At 44.3% G+C, this 17,734-nt stretch overlaps 1 protein-coding gene across 6 annotated transcripts in view; it reads right to left on the bottom strand.

Annotated features, from left to right (window-relative positions):
• Positions 1-407: 407 nt before the first annotated feature.
• Positions 408-17,734, bottom strand: part of COL6A3 (collagen type VI alpha 3 chain) — a 120,448-nt gene continuing 103,121 nt past the window's right edge. For all 6 annotated transcript variants that reach the window (XM_048869348.2, XM_075118154.1, XM_075118156.1 and 3 more), the window contains 2 exons: positions 2,595-2,765; positions 408-1,232 (listed from right to left, as the gene is read on the bottom strand). In XM_048869348.2, coding sequence (XP_048725305.2) covers positions 1,192-1,232; positions 2,595-2,765 — 212 coding nt within the window. In that variant the 3' untranslated portion in view covers positions 408-1,191. The remainder of the gene's footprint in view (positions 1,233-2,594; positions 2,766-17,734) is intronic.

The following is a 17,734-nucleotide window of genomic DNA, read 5'->3' as shown; positions in this document are numbered from 1 at the left end:
CAGTTTGTATGGCAACTTCCACCTTCTCTGTATGTGTGTGTGTGTATATATATATATATTCTTACTATATGTTCCATTCTATGCCTCCGATGAAGTGGGCTGAAGCCCACAAAAGCTTATGCTCTCATAAATTTGTTAGTCTCTAAGGTGTCACAAGTCCTCCTGTTCTTTTTTCTAAGTATTTTTATTGTTCAGTCTCTAAAACCCACTTTAAGTTCCTTGTTTCTTTATTTTGATCAATGATTGAGGTTCTGATCCTGCAAAGACCTACGCATGTGCTATACAGGAGGTCAGACTGGATAATCCGGTGGTCCCTTCTGGCCTCAAACTCTGACTCTGACTTTATGTGCTAACATTGCTCATGGGAGTAGTTCCACTGAAGTTAAGACGGCACGAAACTACAAGACTTTCAAAACCTCCAGTAGACTTTATTTAAAAGTTCTTTTGTATAGACTTCCTAAAAACAAAAATCACAATAAAAAAAAATCCCCAGCCCTGCAAACAAACAAAAAAGATAAAACACACAACATTAGAGGAATGCCAAAAACATTCTACACCACGATTTAAAAATTCTTTAACTGAGGTGTTGGTCCCAGCAGCGCATCTGTATTCAGAAATCTTGCTTTTTCTTTCTTTTTAGTTTGATTGATCACATATGTCACAAATGCGTAAAAAAGAATCCCTTTGAAATCTAATCCAGCAAGAGTAAAAACAGAATGAAAAACTGAACTGCTTGTTTATCAGAATTAATGACTTCTTTACACATAGGCTTTCCATCTAAAGTTATGCTCAGTTATGAAAATGATACAAGCAAATACATAACAGTTGCAGTGAAATTATTTTGTCCCTTATTTTCTAGACTTTACATTGCCATAAACAGGCATAATGCCAGAATCTGAAGGAAATGGTAGTTTGTAGACATGTTCAAACAAAATAATCTGCAGTGGATAACTATTACATAAAGTTGAAGGTATACACTATAACCCGGACACATGTAGTACTCAGTCCACAAACAGTTTAGCACCATATTGATAGGTCATGCAGCAAAACACTCTCTTCAAGGTTTGCTTGGAATTTAAAGCATGAAATAGTACAGTGCAAGGTAGTCTATACCCTTAGCTTCTACAGGGGTAAGTTGGCATTGGCTGACTCCTGGTTCTCTGAGAGGTATGTGTTGATATGTTGCTGTCTTTAGGTTCCTATTGTCGTGACAACCCCAGGATTAATGTGAGCTGAAATTTGAATGGAGAGAAAAAAAACAACATTATTGTGTGGCCAGGAGACCACCTACGGCCTCAAACAAGGCAATGTTTAAGCTCTGAAAACCCCTTTTTCACAGCCTGTGTTCAGGCTATGCCGACAGCAGCTCAGGAGCAGGCAGGGGCAGATGTTGCCCTCAGAGGCAGGTGGATGGGGAGCGAGTAGGCAGTCCATGGAGCCCTGACCCTACCCCCAGCACATTGGCCAGTGGAGCAGTTCGCCCATGCAGGGGGCGGTGCACGGCACCTTGCAGAGTTATTTCCCAGCAGCGCAGGGGACAGCACCCTGGGGGAAATTGTTCCTGAGGTACATGCAGATCCTGGGTCAGGGTGTAGACTACACGTGCTGGCCTTTACTAGGGGTATGTGCAAGGAGCACAGCGCAGCTCTAAATATGCTGTTCCTCAAGGTCATCACCCAAGTGGCCTCTCGTGAGGCCATTTATACAAGGGTTGATGGGCTACTGCAACTGGGAGATGCCCTGATCCTCTCTGGCCACGCCCCAGAGATGTGCACGTGGCTATGGAAGTGTGGAACACGTCAAGGATGAGCTGTCGTCCCAGGTCCGGTGTATGAGTGAATCCTCTTCTGTGTACTCTCCTGTCCTAAATTAAAGAGCTCTACCACAGCACATGATAGAAGGTGCTTTTTGTCCTGCCAGCTCTCTGCTGTCCTCCTGTGCCCACAGATCTCTTGCACACATAAATTTAATCTATAGGAAGGCAGGTGATCACAGCAAGACCACAACTGGGTTGATTCCTAATGGGCTGGGGTCTAGTGTCTTCCCCATATGCAGCAAGTCCTTGCACTAGGCTACACTCGAAATTTTGGCCCAGGGCAATCAATGGGGTGGAGCAAGACCCCCTCTTGGAAGAGAGGCTTCAAGAAGGATAATTCAGTGCACCCGTGCCCCTAATCCATAGCAGACTGAAGTCAATGGAAAGACTCCCACTGACTTGAATGGGGTTTAGCCCAGGTCTTGTATGGAAAAAGGGATTGTAGTCACTGTCGGAACTGGTATCTGAGCTCCTTGACAGTCAATTTCTGGAATGTCCACGTGATACAGGTTTTGGAGCATTCTGTAATCAGAAGCCAGTGTTTTGGTATCAGATTGGAAGTGACAATTTCCTCATGCTGTAACTATTATGGACCAGACCCACAACTGGTGTAAATCAGAACAGCTCTATTGAGGTCAATGGAGTTACACCAATTTACACTAGCTGATGAGCTGGCTCCATGACCTTAAGTTATGATTAACTGCCAACAGTTCCACTGCCTCTCTCCAGCTATTGTAGCCAAAGGGAGCTGGGTAGTGGCAGAAGGGACTCCACTTACCAGGAACGCAAACTTTTTCACATTCTTTCTGGGTGTTAAATCTGTTTTCGTTTCCACCGCAGCCGCCATACCAGAACCTTGCACAGCTCTTGGTCTCTGAGTCATAGTACCATTTGAGCATGAAATTCCTGCAGGTTCCTTCTTCTTTTTGCAACCTACAGATATCTGTGACTACAAATAAATAGAGAAAGAGAAAGACTTAGCAACTGATAAATGCACACACCACCACCACGTTCCCAGACAGGCTCCTGCACTTCCATGGTTTCATAGATACCATTTGACACAAAGTCAGACGTGGCCTCTCAGAAGGTGCATGCTTAGAAGACGGAGACAGATGGATCGCTGGGTACATGTGGCATGCAGGATTAAAGAGACAATCTCCATATTACAACATACAAATTACCAGTTGATCAGATTATTGGTCCATCATTCCAGTAGCAGCTGCTGCTTCAGATAACGTCAGAACCACCATCACCCACCCACAATTACCTAGCCAACTATCCAGTGTTTTCCAGGAAGGACAAAATTCCTTCCTGGTCCCTGCAAGAGATCACTTGAAGCTGTGAAGCACACGATCTGGCCAGCCCCTGTGTGGGACCTCTTCCCCTTCCCTCATGTTGCACTACTTAGGGGCTGGCCAGAATCTTGATAGGAACATAGTCCCTGCTTCTTCCAAGTATCCCCAAGAATGCGAGGTGCCAAAAGAGGACGAGGAGAGGGCAGGGCTATGTCTGTAGTCCCTTCTGCGCCAGCCAGTGGAACTGGCCAGCTAAGCATGGGAAGTGGGCTGCACTAGCTTCAGTGTATGTGGCCCAGCAGTACCAGAGGGTACTGGAAACTCCAGCAGCTGTATGGCCTGTCTGCTCCCCACTCTCACATGGCTAACCATGCCTAGGGAAGAGGGAAGCCAGACATCGACTACAAACAACATTGAGCGAAAAGCCCACTTCCAGTCCTTTTTAAAATCTAGGCCATGTCGAATTCAGTGCACAGGCTAGTCTGTGTAGCGAGAGCTGCTCAGGTGTGGGAGTGAAAAAAGTCTCATTCCTCAGTCCTAGCTATACTGGGAACAAACTCACATCTAGTGATGAGGGACAGAGCACCTGTGGAGTGGTGCTGGATCCTCTCCAATGACTGTAAGCTAAGAAGCCACATGGCCGCTGCACACTGACCTCTCCAGTCTCCTCCCAAAGGACAGGATTTTCTCTCCTACTGTCAAATCTACATTTTCATTTTTCCCTTCCACTTTTCCTGGCACCAAGCTGTTATGGCTGCACAGAGTGGGGTCTCACCGAGAATGTCGCAAATGAGCCCACTAGCAAGGGACAGATGTGATTGTGTATGGGGTGTGTGTGTGTGTGCAATTTAAAGGATTGTCCATTAGGATTAGCTATGCCTGGGTTTGGCAAGGTTGTGACATGATGGATAGCAAATTTCAAAATTAGGTGACTATATTTTTGTCGCTCATTTTATTATAGTATCTATATTATATATGTATGTGTGATAGAGATACCGATCTGGAAATAGCTCCACATAGCTATGTCCCTTCCTCACAATAACAAGGGCATACCTTGTAAACTGTTGGAGATTGGGATCTAGCCCCTGACTCACTGATGTCCAGCATAGCTCAGCCAAAGGTCAGAACTCCACCATGCATTCACTTCCTGGAAGCCTTTCCAATGTCAGCTGGTGCCGTGATTAAAGAGGACACCTCCTAGTTAGAGTCAGACCCCAGCCTGCACCATGTGCCTTATCGGCTTGCTGCCGCTGGCTGCTGAATTCTCTTTCCCAAGCACACACGGGAAATCCTTTGGTGAGAAGGGCTTACAACAGTCTGTGGAGCTCGTCACCTGAGCTACCCCATTTCTGCCCTAAAATACTATATTTTTCTCATATGTACAAAATCTGTGAATGATATAGAGGCCATACGAACCAAGATAATTTGAGACATAATCCCTCTACGCTCACCTTAGTAGACAGTGTAGACTGAATATAACTTATTATATTTAGTTAACTTATTAACTGAATGTACCTGATACTAGGTCGGCCCGGTCCACTGAAACCAGTCTGACCTTAATATCTGCACATGGTATGTCAGGGTCAAGATGCTTTTCCTCATGGAGCTGTTTCCGGAGATGTGCAATCTGCACACAAACAAGATTCTCTGGATCTTTTTAGTGACAAACATATTTGAAACTTGAGCCAAAGTTCGATCGTCTGATCTACAGGTGGTGTAAACAGGTGCAGCCCATGTAAATGAGTCCCACGATTTACCCCAGCTGAGGGGGCTGCTCCACAGAGCAACCGCAGAGCAAACATTTTTGTGCAAATACTTTCTTTTGCTGAAGAAAGCAGACTTGGGTTGAACAAAATAATTTGCAGGCTCAGGTAGACTGTGGCAAATTGTTTCGGTCAAGCACAGAAAACATTTGGAAATGTCAAAATGATTTGTTTGGGCATTTCCGAACCAAAACCATTTTGAGTTTTCATTTTGGAATTTCACACAATTAAAAAAAAAAAAGTTAAAAAGCCCCCAAACCTTTGAAAACTAACAAAATAGTTAATTTAACTCAAAACACTTTTGGTTCAACTTTTTTGTTTCACCCAAAAAATCAAAAAATGTTTATTTTGGGTTGCTCTGAACCATTTTTTTCTTCAGTTCTGCAAGTGAACCAAAAAATCACTTATTCACACAGTTCTCCATGGGACCTGGTGTGATGTTAGCAAGCCTTTCCATTTACATTCTGGTCACAGCACGATCCTTAGTGACTCAGTGCCAGGTGTCAAAGAGCGTGGACTCGATACACCCTCCTGGTGAAGGGGATGTATAATAGGGCAGAGGGACCCCAGGGGGGTTGGCGGGGAAAGCAGAAAGAGTTTGCAGCTTTAGCTCAGTGAGCTACCCTGATCCTTCATTGGGGTCCTCGGAACTACTAGAATACAGATCATAAATAATTGCTAACAGGTTCTAAAAAATATACTTAGGACCATCATCAGAGTCATTGTTGGCTACAATGTGTCCTGCCCTACCTAGAGTAGAAAGGTCCAGTTTTTGTCAGTATACAGATACAAATCTCTTAGCTGAGGTTATAGCATAGGAGGACATACCAGACAGCACTCCCTGCCCTAGCAAGAAGTGATATATTAGCCAGATAGATTCACCACCAAGACAGTCCATGCATGGAATCGGGATTATAAAACCACAGCCTTTCACAGAAACACGATTTATCTGTTTAGTATAACACTATTTATTTTAAATAGCCTGCCATGTAAAAAGCACTGCCTATTTCTGAGCCATTCAGTATCTGTCACAGGCAAGAAAAAATACATGCCTTAAATGGCAATGGTGAGGCCGGCAGAATCTAGTGAGAAGACTTGGCCCTGGAGTTCCTGCACTGATCCAAGCGCAAAATGAAGGCTAATACAACTAAATGCATCCCATGGAGTAGTAAGTGCAATGGCTGATTGATTAGGTAGAGATAAAAATAAGGTCACATGGTAGCTACACTCTCTCGATAGGGACAGAACTCTAGGAGACCCTGAACTTTACAAGACATTCATTTACAGTATCGGAGTCAATGGTTTTCATGTAAGTGGATTTATATTACAACTCCCACTGAAATCACTCGGAGTTAGGCACCTAAATGCCTCTAAAAATCTGGTCCTTGGTCATTTATTTTTCTATTTATTAAAGAATAGTTTCTCTTCCAGTTATTTGTCAGCAATGGGTGAGATCCTGGTCCTCTGCTCAGGCTCTTTGTACTGCTCCAGTGCTAAAAATAAGGGGGACACAAAGCTGGCTTGAGGCACTCCCATTGTGCAAGGAGGTGAATTAGGGGGCAGGAGTTGTGTGCTATGCCCTGGTCATCTCAGTCTGGCATAGCAGCCACTTGGAAGCCATTACCAAGGAACCCAATTTAGAGCGGTCCTGAAGCTGCCCTAATCTGGGGTCTAGTTGGCCTCTGGATCAAGGGGTGAAGTTTATAATTGGCAAACAACCGTCTTTGACACCCCTCTGGGGTCCTGTGTCAAGCACAGGGTCAGTGGGATCCACACGTCTTCCTCAATATTTCCAGTTTCTTGTTCCCTTTTGTTTCATACTGGCCTTTTCCAGCCTGCCACGTGATTAAAAATCACACGCAGCACACAAAAACCAGAAAAGAAAATCGGTTAGCTGGGGAGGCAGGGAAGGCTGATGTTCTAATTGTTGCAATATTTCCCCATCCCTTGGGAACATGCTTCTTTGGTAACAAATTCATCATGTGTTTATGTAGTTTGTAAACAGCTGCAAGGGGGAGAAGCTCTCTAAGGCTACTACATGCCTGGCAGTATTTGCGATCAGTTTTGTAAGACATTCACAGGATGTGAAAGTGGAAATAACTACTTTTTACATGCTTGATTTTGCATCAGATCAAGAGTAAAAAAAAAATTAAATTTAAAACCCTTTGCCTTCCTTTCCAGTCTGAAATTTAGCCTAGGCGACTGTAAAGTACAGTTCAATATATAAATAGGATTTTCAAAGTGACTAGTGATTTGGGGTAACTCAGCACTGGGGCTCCCAGCTTGAGACCCCTTAAAATCAGGCCCTTTGGAAGGTATGGCAAGTTGGGCATCGCAAACTTGAGCTATTCAACTGACTAGTCACTTTCAGAAATCTCGGCCTCCATGCATTACAGCTACAATGGTTTCGGCAGTCCTCACCCTGATTACAAATTTTAGTTAATGTTAACAAAGCACAGGAGGCCCAAAGAGTAATCCTCCTTCCCACAAAACATCCCATTGAACTTAACGGGCCTACCTGGCCAAGTAAGGACTAATCATGGGAATATATGGTTATGGGATCAGACCCCAGTTTCCTATAAAGCAATTTTACATCAACATTGAGGATAAAGGACTTTTTCTCATTAAAAAATGAGAGAAATCTGTTAGGGGTTGACTACAGTTTCTCTTCTAGTTATTTTTAAATAATGAGAGCACCTCCCTGCCCATTTTTTGTTGTTGTTTTTTGGGGGTCGGTTTGTTTGTTTGTTTGTTTCCAGGATTGGGGCCTTTGATAGCACCAGGGGCCCAACCTAGCAGACTGGAGGAATGAAAGTACATTTGCAAGCTAGTTTCTTAAACTTAGGCAGATCCTAAAGAACAAGACTTAATACTCCCTAAGCTCTGTATTGGGGAATGACCTGGAACTATGCTACTGCAACTTTGATTAGAAAACAGGTCTGGCAAAGAACTCCAGAAAAAAGATTCCAGTGGCAAGTTGATCGAAATAAATAATAATGGTAGGTCCTGGAAGCTACTCAGGGGTTTGGAATGTTAGACTGAATCCCAGATGAGCGATTAAGAGCTTGGAGATGCAGTCATAGGTTTGTGATACATGTATCTTTATCACAAACCCATGCACTTTATCACATTGTTATTACAGACACCCCCCCACCCCCCCATGTATGCAGTTGTATTCTTCACACAATTATACTTCGGGCTCAGAATCTGGCATATATAAAATCAACTCTGCTCTTCAATTGAACTGGGGGGAGGGTTCCCTACTGTGATGCTTTACGCTATATTAAGAGTCTCTCTGCTTTATGATCACATATATCTGAGTATATCTTTGCTAAAAGAAATTCCAATGTGTCAATTAGATCAACCTCAAACTGTCCATCCTCCTTACTGGAATCACACTGGAAATTTGTTGGCTGCTCTGTTTAACAGTTCTATATGGTTAACAATTTATTGTATGGGTGGATATTAGGAAAAACTTTTTCACTAGGAGGGTGGTGAAACACTGGAATGCGTTACCTAGGGAGGTGGTGGAATCTCCTTCCTTAGATATTTTTAAGGTCAGGCTTGACAAAGCCCTGGCTGGGATGATTTAGTTGGGGATTGGTTCTGCTTTGAGCAGGGGGTTGGACTAGATGACCTCCTGAGGTCCCTTCCAACCCTGATATTCTATGATTCTATGATTCTATGTGATGTATAATCCATTGACACTGGGAACTGCAATTCTGAGACAGGAGAAAGTTTTAAAAGCACTTTTCTAGCCCTTGTCATTTCTACCCATTGTCCCGTACGAGTCTGCAATCAGCACAGATCTTTCAATTCAGCTTTGTTGATGGACACCTGCAGCCAAAAGCTTTTCCAGGCCTTTGGGAGAGGAGGATGTTGTCTTAAAAACAACACTCCAGCTCACTGCTTTTTGCATTCCAATTGGCCAATGTCAAATATAAAAGCCAGCACTTACACATGCAAAAATCAATCCACTCCAAATTCTGGCGCTCCGTTATGGACTCCGGCTGGTAAACAAAGTTGTCTGACCATGGTATGTATAGGTACTAGTACTTAATCCTCTGCAGCACAGAGTCTCCTTCTTTTTAAGACTAACGATGAGTTAGCGGGTAATTCTAGATCCGTTGGTGCACAGTAAAAGTCAGCTACTGTTTTACTTGGTGCACATCCAATTTCAACTTCAGCTTCAGGATTCTTTCTGCTGTACCATAGCTGAAGATTTATGAAACTGTATATGTTGATAATGTAAAAAAACAACAGCTTGCGGTTATTACATGGACCAGAAAATACAGGAGGATCTTAAGAGTTTTGGAAAGAAGGAAGGTCCTGATTGTCAAAGGAACTCAGCACCTCCCATTGAGAACAATGGTTTCAATCAGATGCCATGTGGACATACATCACGCTGGAGGATCAGAGCCTTAATGGGTACAGGCAACAGAAATGAGTCCTTTTGTATGTTGTTAAGGGGGCCCACTTGTTCTTTTTGAGTTTTGCACTTTGTACACAGACACAATCTCAGTGTTGGGGGAAGAGGTTTCTTCTTCTAGTGCTTTTCGTTAAAACTCTCTGGAGCTATTTGCTTTTTGAAAGCATCATGTAGGTAATGTTTTCATGCTCGCCTTCTTGCCTCTCCTTTGATTATGTGCTACAGAGCCTTATTAGCAAGCACAAATCCAAAGCAGCCATCCTGTCTGCTTCTAACTTTCATCTGTGCTTGTTAAATTAGTTCCTGACCAGTTTGACTCTCTTCTTTGTTTCTACCTTTATAGTGAGGGAGTTTTCATTTCTGTTGCAGTTGGAAGGATATACTGTGGGTTAGTCTTCGTAGTTAGCCTCTGTCTTTGCATCTTGGGTAGTTGATGGTTGTTCATCAATTCCACGTTATTTTAGTGACTCTCTCAGAAAAGCCATTTGGGGGCAATCATTACATTCAGTGCAACAGGACTGCTTCAGCCCAGACTCAGACACAAACCTAGAAGTTGGAAGATGTAGCTCTCCTTGCATATGCTTCATCATACATCTTTCCAGCCACTGGGCCCTTAGTATTTACGGGAGTGTCTAATGTAGAGCCCTGCGCGGATACAACTTTATACCCACGGATGCGGATATCCACGGACAGAAATCGGTATCCACAGAAGCGCAGGGCTCTCCCGGGAACCACAGCGGTGAAAGGAGCCGAACGTGGGGCCGCTGCTCCCAGGAGCCTGTGCCCCAAGCCAGCAACTCCTCTGGTGCGGCTGTACCGCCCCCCCAGCCCTGTCCCCAGCCCTTCCACGCAGCTGTGTGTATCTCCTGTCTGGGGGCGTGCGCTCTGCTTGAACACAAGAGTGCGACCACGGACAGCTGCCGGTGGGCCTCTAATGACCATTTGTATCTCTTCTCTACATCCACGCCAGAGGAGATGCTGGCTTGGGGCGCTGGCTCCTTTTGCCACTGCGGTTCGCGGGAGAGCCCTGCGGTTCTGCAGATACCGATTTCTATCCGCGGATATCCGCGGATATCCGCGTCCACGGGTATAAATTTGTATCCGCCCAGGGCTCTAATGTAATGGATGTTTATAGTGCTGTCTCCTAATCCAGAGAATTCAGGGAGCCATGTAGGTGTTCGCTCATTTCAACGATTTACAGTAATTAGGGCCCTACCATATTCACGACCGTGAAAAATGCATCACAGACCATGAAATCTGGCTATTGTGTGTGTTGGGGGGTGGAGGGGGCGTATTGCCACCCTTCTTTCTCCATTGGCTTCACAGCTGGGTGGCCGGAGAGTGGTGGCTAGTGGGAACCATGTGATTTATCCAACACTACAACTAACTGACATAGCTTGGAGAGTGAATACTGAATATCTGCAGTGATCTGACATGAACAGTACACAGAATTTTTTTAAGCCCCCCAAAAATGTATAGAAAATTTTCAAACGAATACATGGAAGGAAATCCTGCTAATAGCTATTCCAGAAGGATAAAAAGTTCGAATTCATTGGCTAAATTATTCACCATGAATGATTATGTCACTCTATGCTTTAATTCTGACTCCGAATGATATTCCTGAAGATTTGGCTATGTGCAGATAGCAAAATAGAGTCTCTCCAGTTTTCCTACTAGGCTACATTGACTTTGACAGTTACACAATGGCACCTCTGCTTTAAAGTGATAGTTTCTTATCAGTCCAGTCCTTTTCATAGACCTCCAAGAGTGTTTTTAAACCTCCTTCTCTGATTAGCTTTAGCATTTGAATTTCAGCACTAATCGCATCAGTGCTTACCTATTTTCCCCTTTAATTTCTTTGACGGTTAGCTTCAGTTCGTTCTCATTGACTGGTCCAATTTCCACAATACAAGCATTTTTGTGGCTAATAAGTGATATTAGCTGGTCACGTGTCAGGTTCTGGATTGTGCAGTAATTTGCAGAGGTGCTGACTCTGTCTTCCTTTTGCTCTTTTTTCAGTACTAGTTAAATCTTTTAATTTCTTTTATGCATTTTCAAGGTTCCACCTCCAGCCAATGGATTATAACCTGTGGTTCTTGTGAGCGGCTAGCTCGAGCCAAACTCCCATTGACTTTTAGGGAAACACTGAAGAATTAAGCCCAGAGTAAAAGCTGTGTTATCCGGCACTTTACCAACCGGAAAGCTCTATAAACAGGCATTTCTGATCTTCATAGAAAGTCCTGTTTATAGTCTGATTGGTGCAGGGCCAGCAGGCTCCCTATCTGGCTCTGCGTGACTCCACGGAAGTGGCAACATGTCCCTGCTGCTTCTAGGTGGAGAAATGGCCATGAGGGGTTCAGAGTGCGGGAGGGGGTGCAGGGTGCTGGATCCGGGAGGGGCTCACCTCGGGCAGCTCCCTGCAAGTGGCAACATGTCCCAGCTGCTCCCAGGTGAGGCACGGGTAGGCGGCTCTGTGCGCTGCCCCCGCCCCGCCCCGAGGCCAATGGGAGCTGTGGAGGCGGCACCTGGATCTGGCACCCCGCATCCGTTGCTGTGCCCAAAACCCCTGCTGTGAGCCCCCTCCCATACCCAAACTCCCACCAGGAGCCCACACTCTGCACCCTCTCCCATGCCCCAACCCCCAGTCCTGAGCCCCCCTCTTACCCAAACTCCCTCCCTCTTAGTTAACCGGAGTTTGTACTTACCAGCACCCCCAACTCCCTCAACATGCTGGATAACAAAGCTTTTACTCTATTTGGGCCCTTGATTCAGCAATACTTCCCTGTTCAGGAACGCACTAAAGCACAGGATTGAAATTAAGGCCTTGGTGCTTCAGCAGAGGATGTGGAGATCTTGTTTTTGTGCCATTATTCTGGGCTTCATCTATGCACACAATTCATTTCCTTTCCCCTCTTTCAGCTTTTGGCCTTTGCATGATAGTTTTGCATTCACCAGGTTATTTTTCCTTTGTTGTTTTCTACTTTCTGTGGCAAGTCTCCTTGTGCCTCCTATGATCTTGTTAGCCTTTCTTTCTTTAATCTGTTTCCTAGCAGCTCTTGCCATTCATTCTGCATTCTTTCCCAATTTTCCTAACCATACATAATTTCTTCTCTGGATATTTTGACAGCAGTTATTTTACAGGGAGGCTATGCCAACTAGCTGCTAGTCCAGGGGACTGAGAACAAGAGGATTTTAGTTTAATCTGACTTTATATAATCTTGGGCAAGTAATTTACCCTCTTGCTAAAATAAGGCTACTACTCGCCTTAGTAAAGTACATTGATATTCCTGGATAAAAGGAGCTATATAAGTAACGTCAGCTCTATTCTGACCCCTTTTCAAACTCCATTTGCCAGCCTCACACAGCAGATTACCTTCAGGATCTCCCTCTCTGGCTAGGATTTGAATTTTTCTTATGTCAGTGTGACTAAGGGCTCAATTGTGCAGTACGCTAAGCACTTATCTGAGACACTGAGCAATCTCAACTCCCACTGTGGTCAACGGGATTTCTGCTTGAATCAGGAGTGCTTTTTTTGACTCACTATGATTTCTCGTGTGTCCACCGTGTGAGTGTGGGAAAACTGTGCTATTAATGAGCAAATCATTCAGACAATTGACTGAATTCTTCTTAGTTGTTTAGGCACCAGGATCCTAACAAGTTTCAGTGCATCTAACTGGTGTCTAGGGGAGGCACGGATCAGGATTGACATTGCACTCCCTGTCAGTACCTGGTCTGGACCAATGATCCGGGAGCGGACCAAATTCAGTGATGAATCCTGGTCACATGCCACCTGAGACATGTTGTGCATACGGTAAGAGGAAGATTTGTGTCTCAAGCTTGCAGTACACAAAAAATGACCCAGACAAGCTGGGTCTAATCACAGTGCTGTGTTCTGAATTTTGTTCAGACCTCCTAATTTACTGAAATGGGCTTTAAGATGTGGCTATATTGCACATAATTGAAAGAGAGGAGGTGGCCACTGTGAGTCATGGCTTTACTTGATCCAGTCACACACACAAATGTATGACTGGAATGCTAGCCTTAACTGCTGCTGTTTGGATTTGTTTCTTCCATAGTAAACTTAAAGGTTATTTCGTACTTAAAACATGGAGATGGTCCTGAAGCAGAGCTCTATATCCAAAGAATCCTAAAGGTTGGCTGGGTTTGGAATCCCACATATATCCCAATTTTACAGCTGTTCTTCATCTCTTTGCACCAAAATCCCTGATCCAAACCCCCCAAATATCAGTGTCTGAAAACTGCTGCTGACTTTTGTGTCTCAAACCCATCTCTTTTTTCAATCAAAGATTCAGGCTGAACTTTGTAGAAGAAAGAGAGTCTAACTAAAACTTGCAAATAAAAAGAAGAAATCTCCTGGAGAACCATGGACATAAATGTCTGTCTGCCATAAAGAGGGCCACTTCATTGCTTTTCTTGTCAATCTGCTGTGGACTGTATGCAGAGTAATAACGCCAAGTTTAGGAATCATAGAATTGCAGGACTGGAAGGGACTTTGAGAGGTCATCGAGTCCAGTCCCCTGCACTCATGGCAGGACTAAGTATTTTCTAGACCAGTGTTTCTCAAATTAGGGCTGCTGCTTGTTCAGGGAAAGCCCCTGGCGGGCAGGGCCTGTTTGTTTACCTGCTGCATCCGCAGGTTCGGCCAATCGCGGCTCCCACTGGCTGTGGTTTGCCGCTTCAGGCCAATGGGGGCTGCGGGAAGGCTGGCCAGCACGTCCCTTGGCCCGCGCCGCTTCCCGCAGCCCCCATTGGCCTGGAGCGGTGAACCGCGGCCAGTGGGAGCCGCGATCGGCCAAATCTGCAGACGCGGCAGGTAAACAAACCTGCCCGACCTGCCAGGGGCTTTCCCTGAACAAGAGGTGGCCCTAGTTTGAGAACCACTAATCTAGACCATCCCTGACAGGAGTTTATCTAACTTGCTCTTAAAAATCTCCAATGATGGAGATTCTACAACCCACCTGGGCAATTTATTCCAGTGCTTAACCACCCTGACAGTTATGAATTTTTTCCTAAAGTCCAGCCTAAACCGCCCTTGCTGCAATTTAAGCTCATTGCTTCTTGTCCTATCCTCAGAAGTTATGAAGAACAATTTTTCTCCCTCCTCCTTGTAACAACCTTTTATGTACTGGAAATATCACTTTAGCCTAAGCAACAAAATTCACTGGAAACGTCACCAAGGGACATGAGAAACCCAATCAATGCATAACCAATATAACATAGAAATAGATCTCATTTGGCAAATCTATTCATTTAGGCCCTGATTCAGCAGGGCCTCTCTATTCAGCAAAGTCCTTAAACACATACTTAACTTTAAGTCAATGGGATTTCAGTACTTAAACTCGTTCTTAATTTTAAGTAAGTGCTTTCCTGAACAGGAATGGAGTTAAGGATGTGCTGACGTGCCTAGCTGAATCGAAGCCAGAAAAGGCTTCCACACTAGCAATATGCTCCCTTTGGCTTAGCGTTCTCAAACCGTGGTCCACAAATCATTGTTTCTCTCCAGAGTTTACTGGTGACAGGACACAACCTATTTCTAATATAAAGGACTCGGAAATCTCATTCGGCACAACAAACTATTGATCTCGACATTTCTGCAGCTCTCTGTGGCATGCTCCTCTGGTGTATTTCTACTTCGAAATCCACATAGGAATTAATGTTCATCGATTCCAAGGCCAGAAGGGACTGCTGTGATTATCAGGTCTGACTTCCTGTGTAACACAGGCCACAGAACTTGCCCGAATTAATTCCTGTTTCAGCTAGAGCAGATCTTTCAGAAAAACAGCCAGTCATGATTTTTAAATGATGAGTGATACAGAATCCACCACAGCCCTTGGTTAGTTGTTCCAATGGTTAACGACTCTCACTGTTAAACCTTTGCAACTTATTTCCAGCCCGAATTTGTCTAGCTTCACCTTCCAGCCCTTGTATCTTGGGTCATACCTTTGTCTGTTAGACTGAAGAGTCCACTATCAAATTTCTGTTCCCACTGTGGGTACTTACAGACTGTGATCAAACCACCCTTTACCAATCCCAAGCAGTCAAAACTCATGAGTCAGCCCTCACCTCCCCCCGCCCCCGCCCCCGCCCCGAGATGGCTGAAACATTAAAAGATTTAAAAATAAATAAATACATTTGGGCATTCTTTTTATTTGCTTTTTGGATTTTGAGTCTTTAGCATGCACTTGGATCACGTTTTGAAATATTTCTCTGCCACCGTGAAGGCTAGAAACTTGCTTTTTAAAAAGGAAATATTAAAGCCAAGATTCCCAAATAAGCATATAACTAAACTACAGGAGCCGTGGTATTCAGCAGAGCACAAAATAACATGAGACTTACACTAAACTCCTGAGAGTTGGTCCCTAGAGGTAGTCAAGAATTTTCCAGCAGAATGATTTGCTGATGGACAATTTAGTTTCTGCAGAATTGAAATTTTCCCCTCAAAAATTCCTCCTGATTTGGGATGATTTTTTTTTCAAAAACTCAAAATTTTTGCATTACTGAAAGAGGAGGTTACTTACCTGTCACTGGAGGTTCTTCGAGATGCGTGGTCCCTATGTATATTTCACACATAGGGACCATCACTTGAAGAAGAATCCCATTTCCCGGATGGCTGTTTTGGCAACACTGTATGTTGCCTCTAGCAATTGGACTAGACGACCTCTCAAAGCTCCTTTTAGCACTACATTGCTGTGGTTCCCTGGCATTAGCTTCCTTCCTGGGTTTGTCTCCCCTCCCAGAGAGCGGGCTAGGACACAACCATTGCAGGGAGACAGGGTTTCATCAATGCTGGCAGGACTCTTTTCTATTCAGGTTTTTGTCCTGTGGCCATCGCTATGGAGGAGGAAGTCTGTTGTGCATTGATCTTCAAGATCCCATGCAATCACAGGCTACACCCTCTGTCCAGTCTACAAAGCTGCAAACCCCCACATTACAGCAGAGGAAATTCCTTGAGGAGAACTTTGCAGTTTTCTAGTGTGGGTTCCCCCCACTCTCCATTTCTTGAGGGTTTTTCCACATAAGGGGAACATCTGGACTCAAGACCCAAGCAATGAGGAATATTTTTCAATTAAGTATTTCAATTAAAGAAAAGTGTACAGATCCACACTACTTTACTCCTGGGAGAATTCTGTGCCCCCAGGGGCACGGAATTCATACCTTCTGCAGATTTCTTGGCTCCCCTGCAGAAAAAAGGGGGAGCAAAGAAATCTGTGGGGAACACATGCCCCTTCCCTGGCAGCCCAGGCAAGTCCATTGGGAGCAGCCAGCAGCAGGGAGAGCAGATCACTGTGCAGGGGAGGAGAGAGGCTGGGGAAGTGTGCATGCGTCCCTAGAGAGAGTCACTCTGTCCCTCGTGCTCGCAGTTGCTGCATCCCGGACTTGGAGGCCTAGGGCTCTATGAAGCAGGCTCTGTCCCTGAGAAGGAGCAGAAATGTAACAATTAAGCAGGCAGGCTGCTAATGTTCCCATTGTTAGTGAAGTCTTCTCATCAGTCAATTAAGGCTCCTTTACCTTGCCAGAGTGGTGTAAAGGAGCCTTATTGGAAATGACAGTAACGGACTCTTCAGCTAGGAAGATCTGTGTGCTTTCTCGCTTTTTTTCCTGCGCCAGAGAGGCACAGTGGGGTTAGATTACAGCTCAGGTTCTATTTTACTTATCCATTTAAAAAAAATGCAGGTCAATGACGAGCAAAACTGTATTTTCATGTGTGAAAGTCTTGGCCATATAGAGTGACATTCTACTTTACAGAACACCAAATGCCAAAATACAAGTAAATGAAAACCCAGGATTATAACTGGATTGCAGGGTATTGATTACCAAGTATTTGTAACTTAACTGTTCAGGAAGTTATCGTTATTTTTTTTCTGTATGGTAGTTTAAATAAATTACCAAAATAAGTGAAACTGGTGTTCTTATATTGCATTATTTTGACAAATAATATATGCAGAATTTTGCATTTTTGGCACAGAATTTTGGATATTTTTTTTTTGGTGCACAATTTTGGATTTTTTGGCGCAGAATTCCCCCAGGAGTAATGCATACAGCAGAGTGATGGCATTAGTTAGGGACACAGTTACCAGGGGACAACACAACAGTGCTAACACGAGTTTCCTTGTGATTGCAATCCTCTCCAATTCAGTGACCATATACTTATCATGAAATAAACGACCCGGTTTTGCTGTAACTACAGTTTGTAATTAACTCGTGTCAACACTGCGTTTCTGGATGCAACATGAGGCATGCCAACAGCGTGTCCATGCAAAGCACGTGATGGGTCAAGTGGTCACAGCTAGTCAAGTGGACAAGTGAAAAAAACATACTTTCTGGTTACATTTGCCCTAGTCCCACAGTGGCAAAGCTTGCAACAGAAGTGGCCAGAGCAGTGAGATTAAATGCAGGATCTGCTGCATTT

This window comes from Caretta caretta, chromosome 11, assembly GCF_965140235.1.
Source record: "Caretta caretta isolate rCarCar2 chromosome 11, rCarCar1.hap1, whole genome shotgun sequence".
NCBI classification, from domain to species: Eukaryota; Metazoa; Chordata; order Testudines; family Cheloniidae; genus Caretta; species Caretta caretta.
This window is presented reverse-complemented; position numbering and strand designations above follow the sequence as displayed.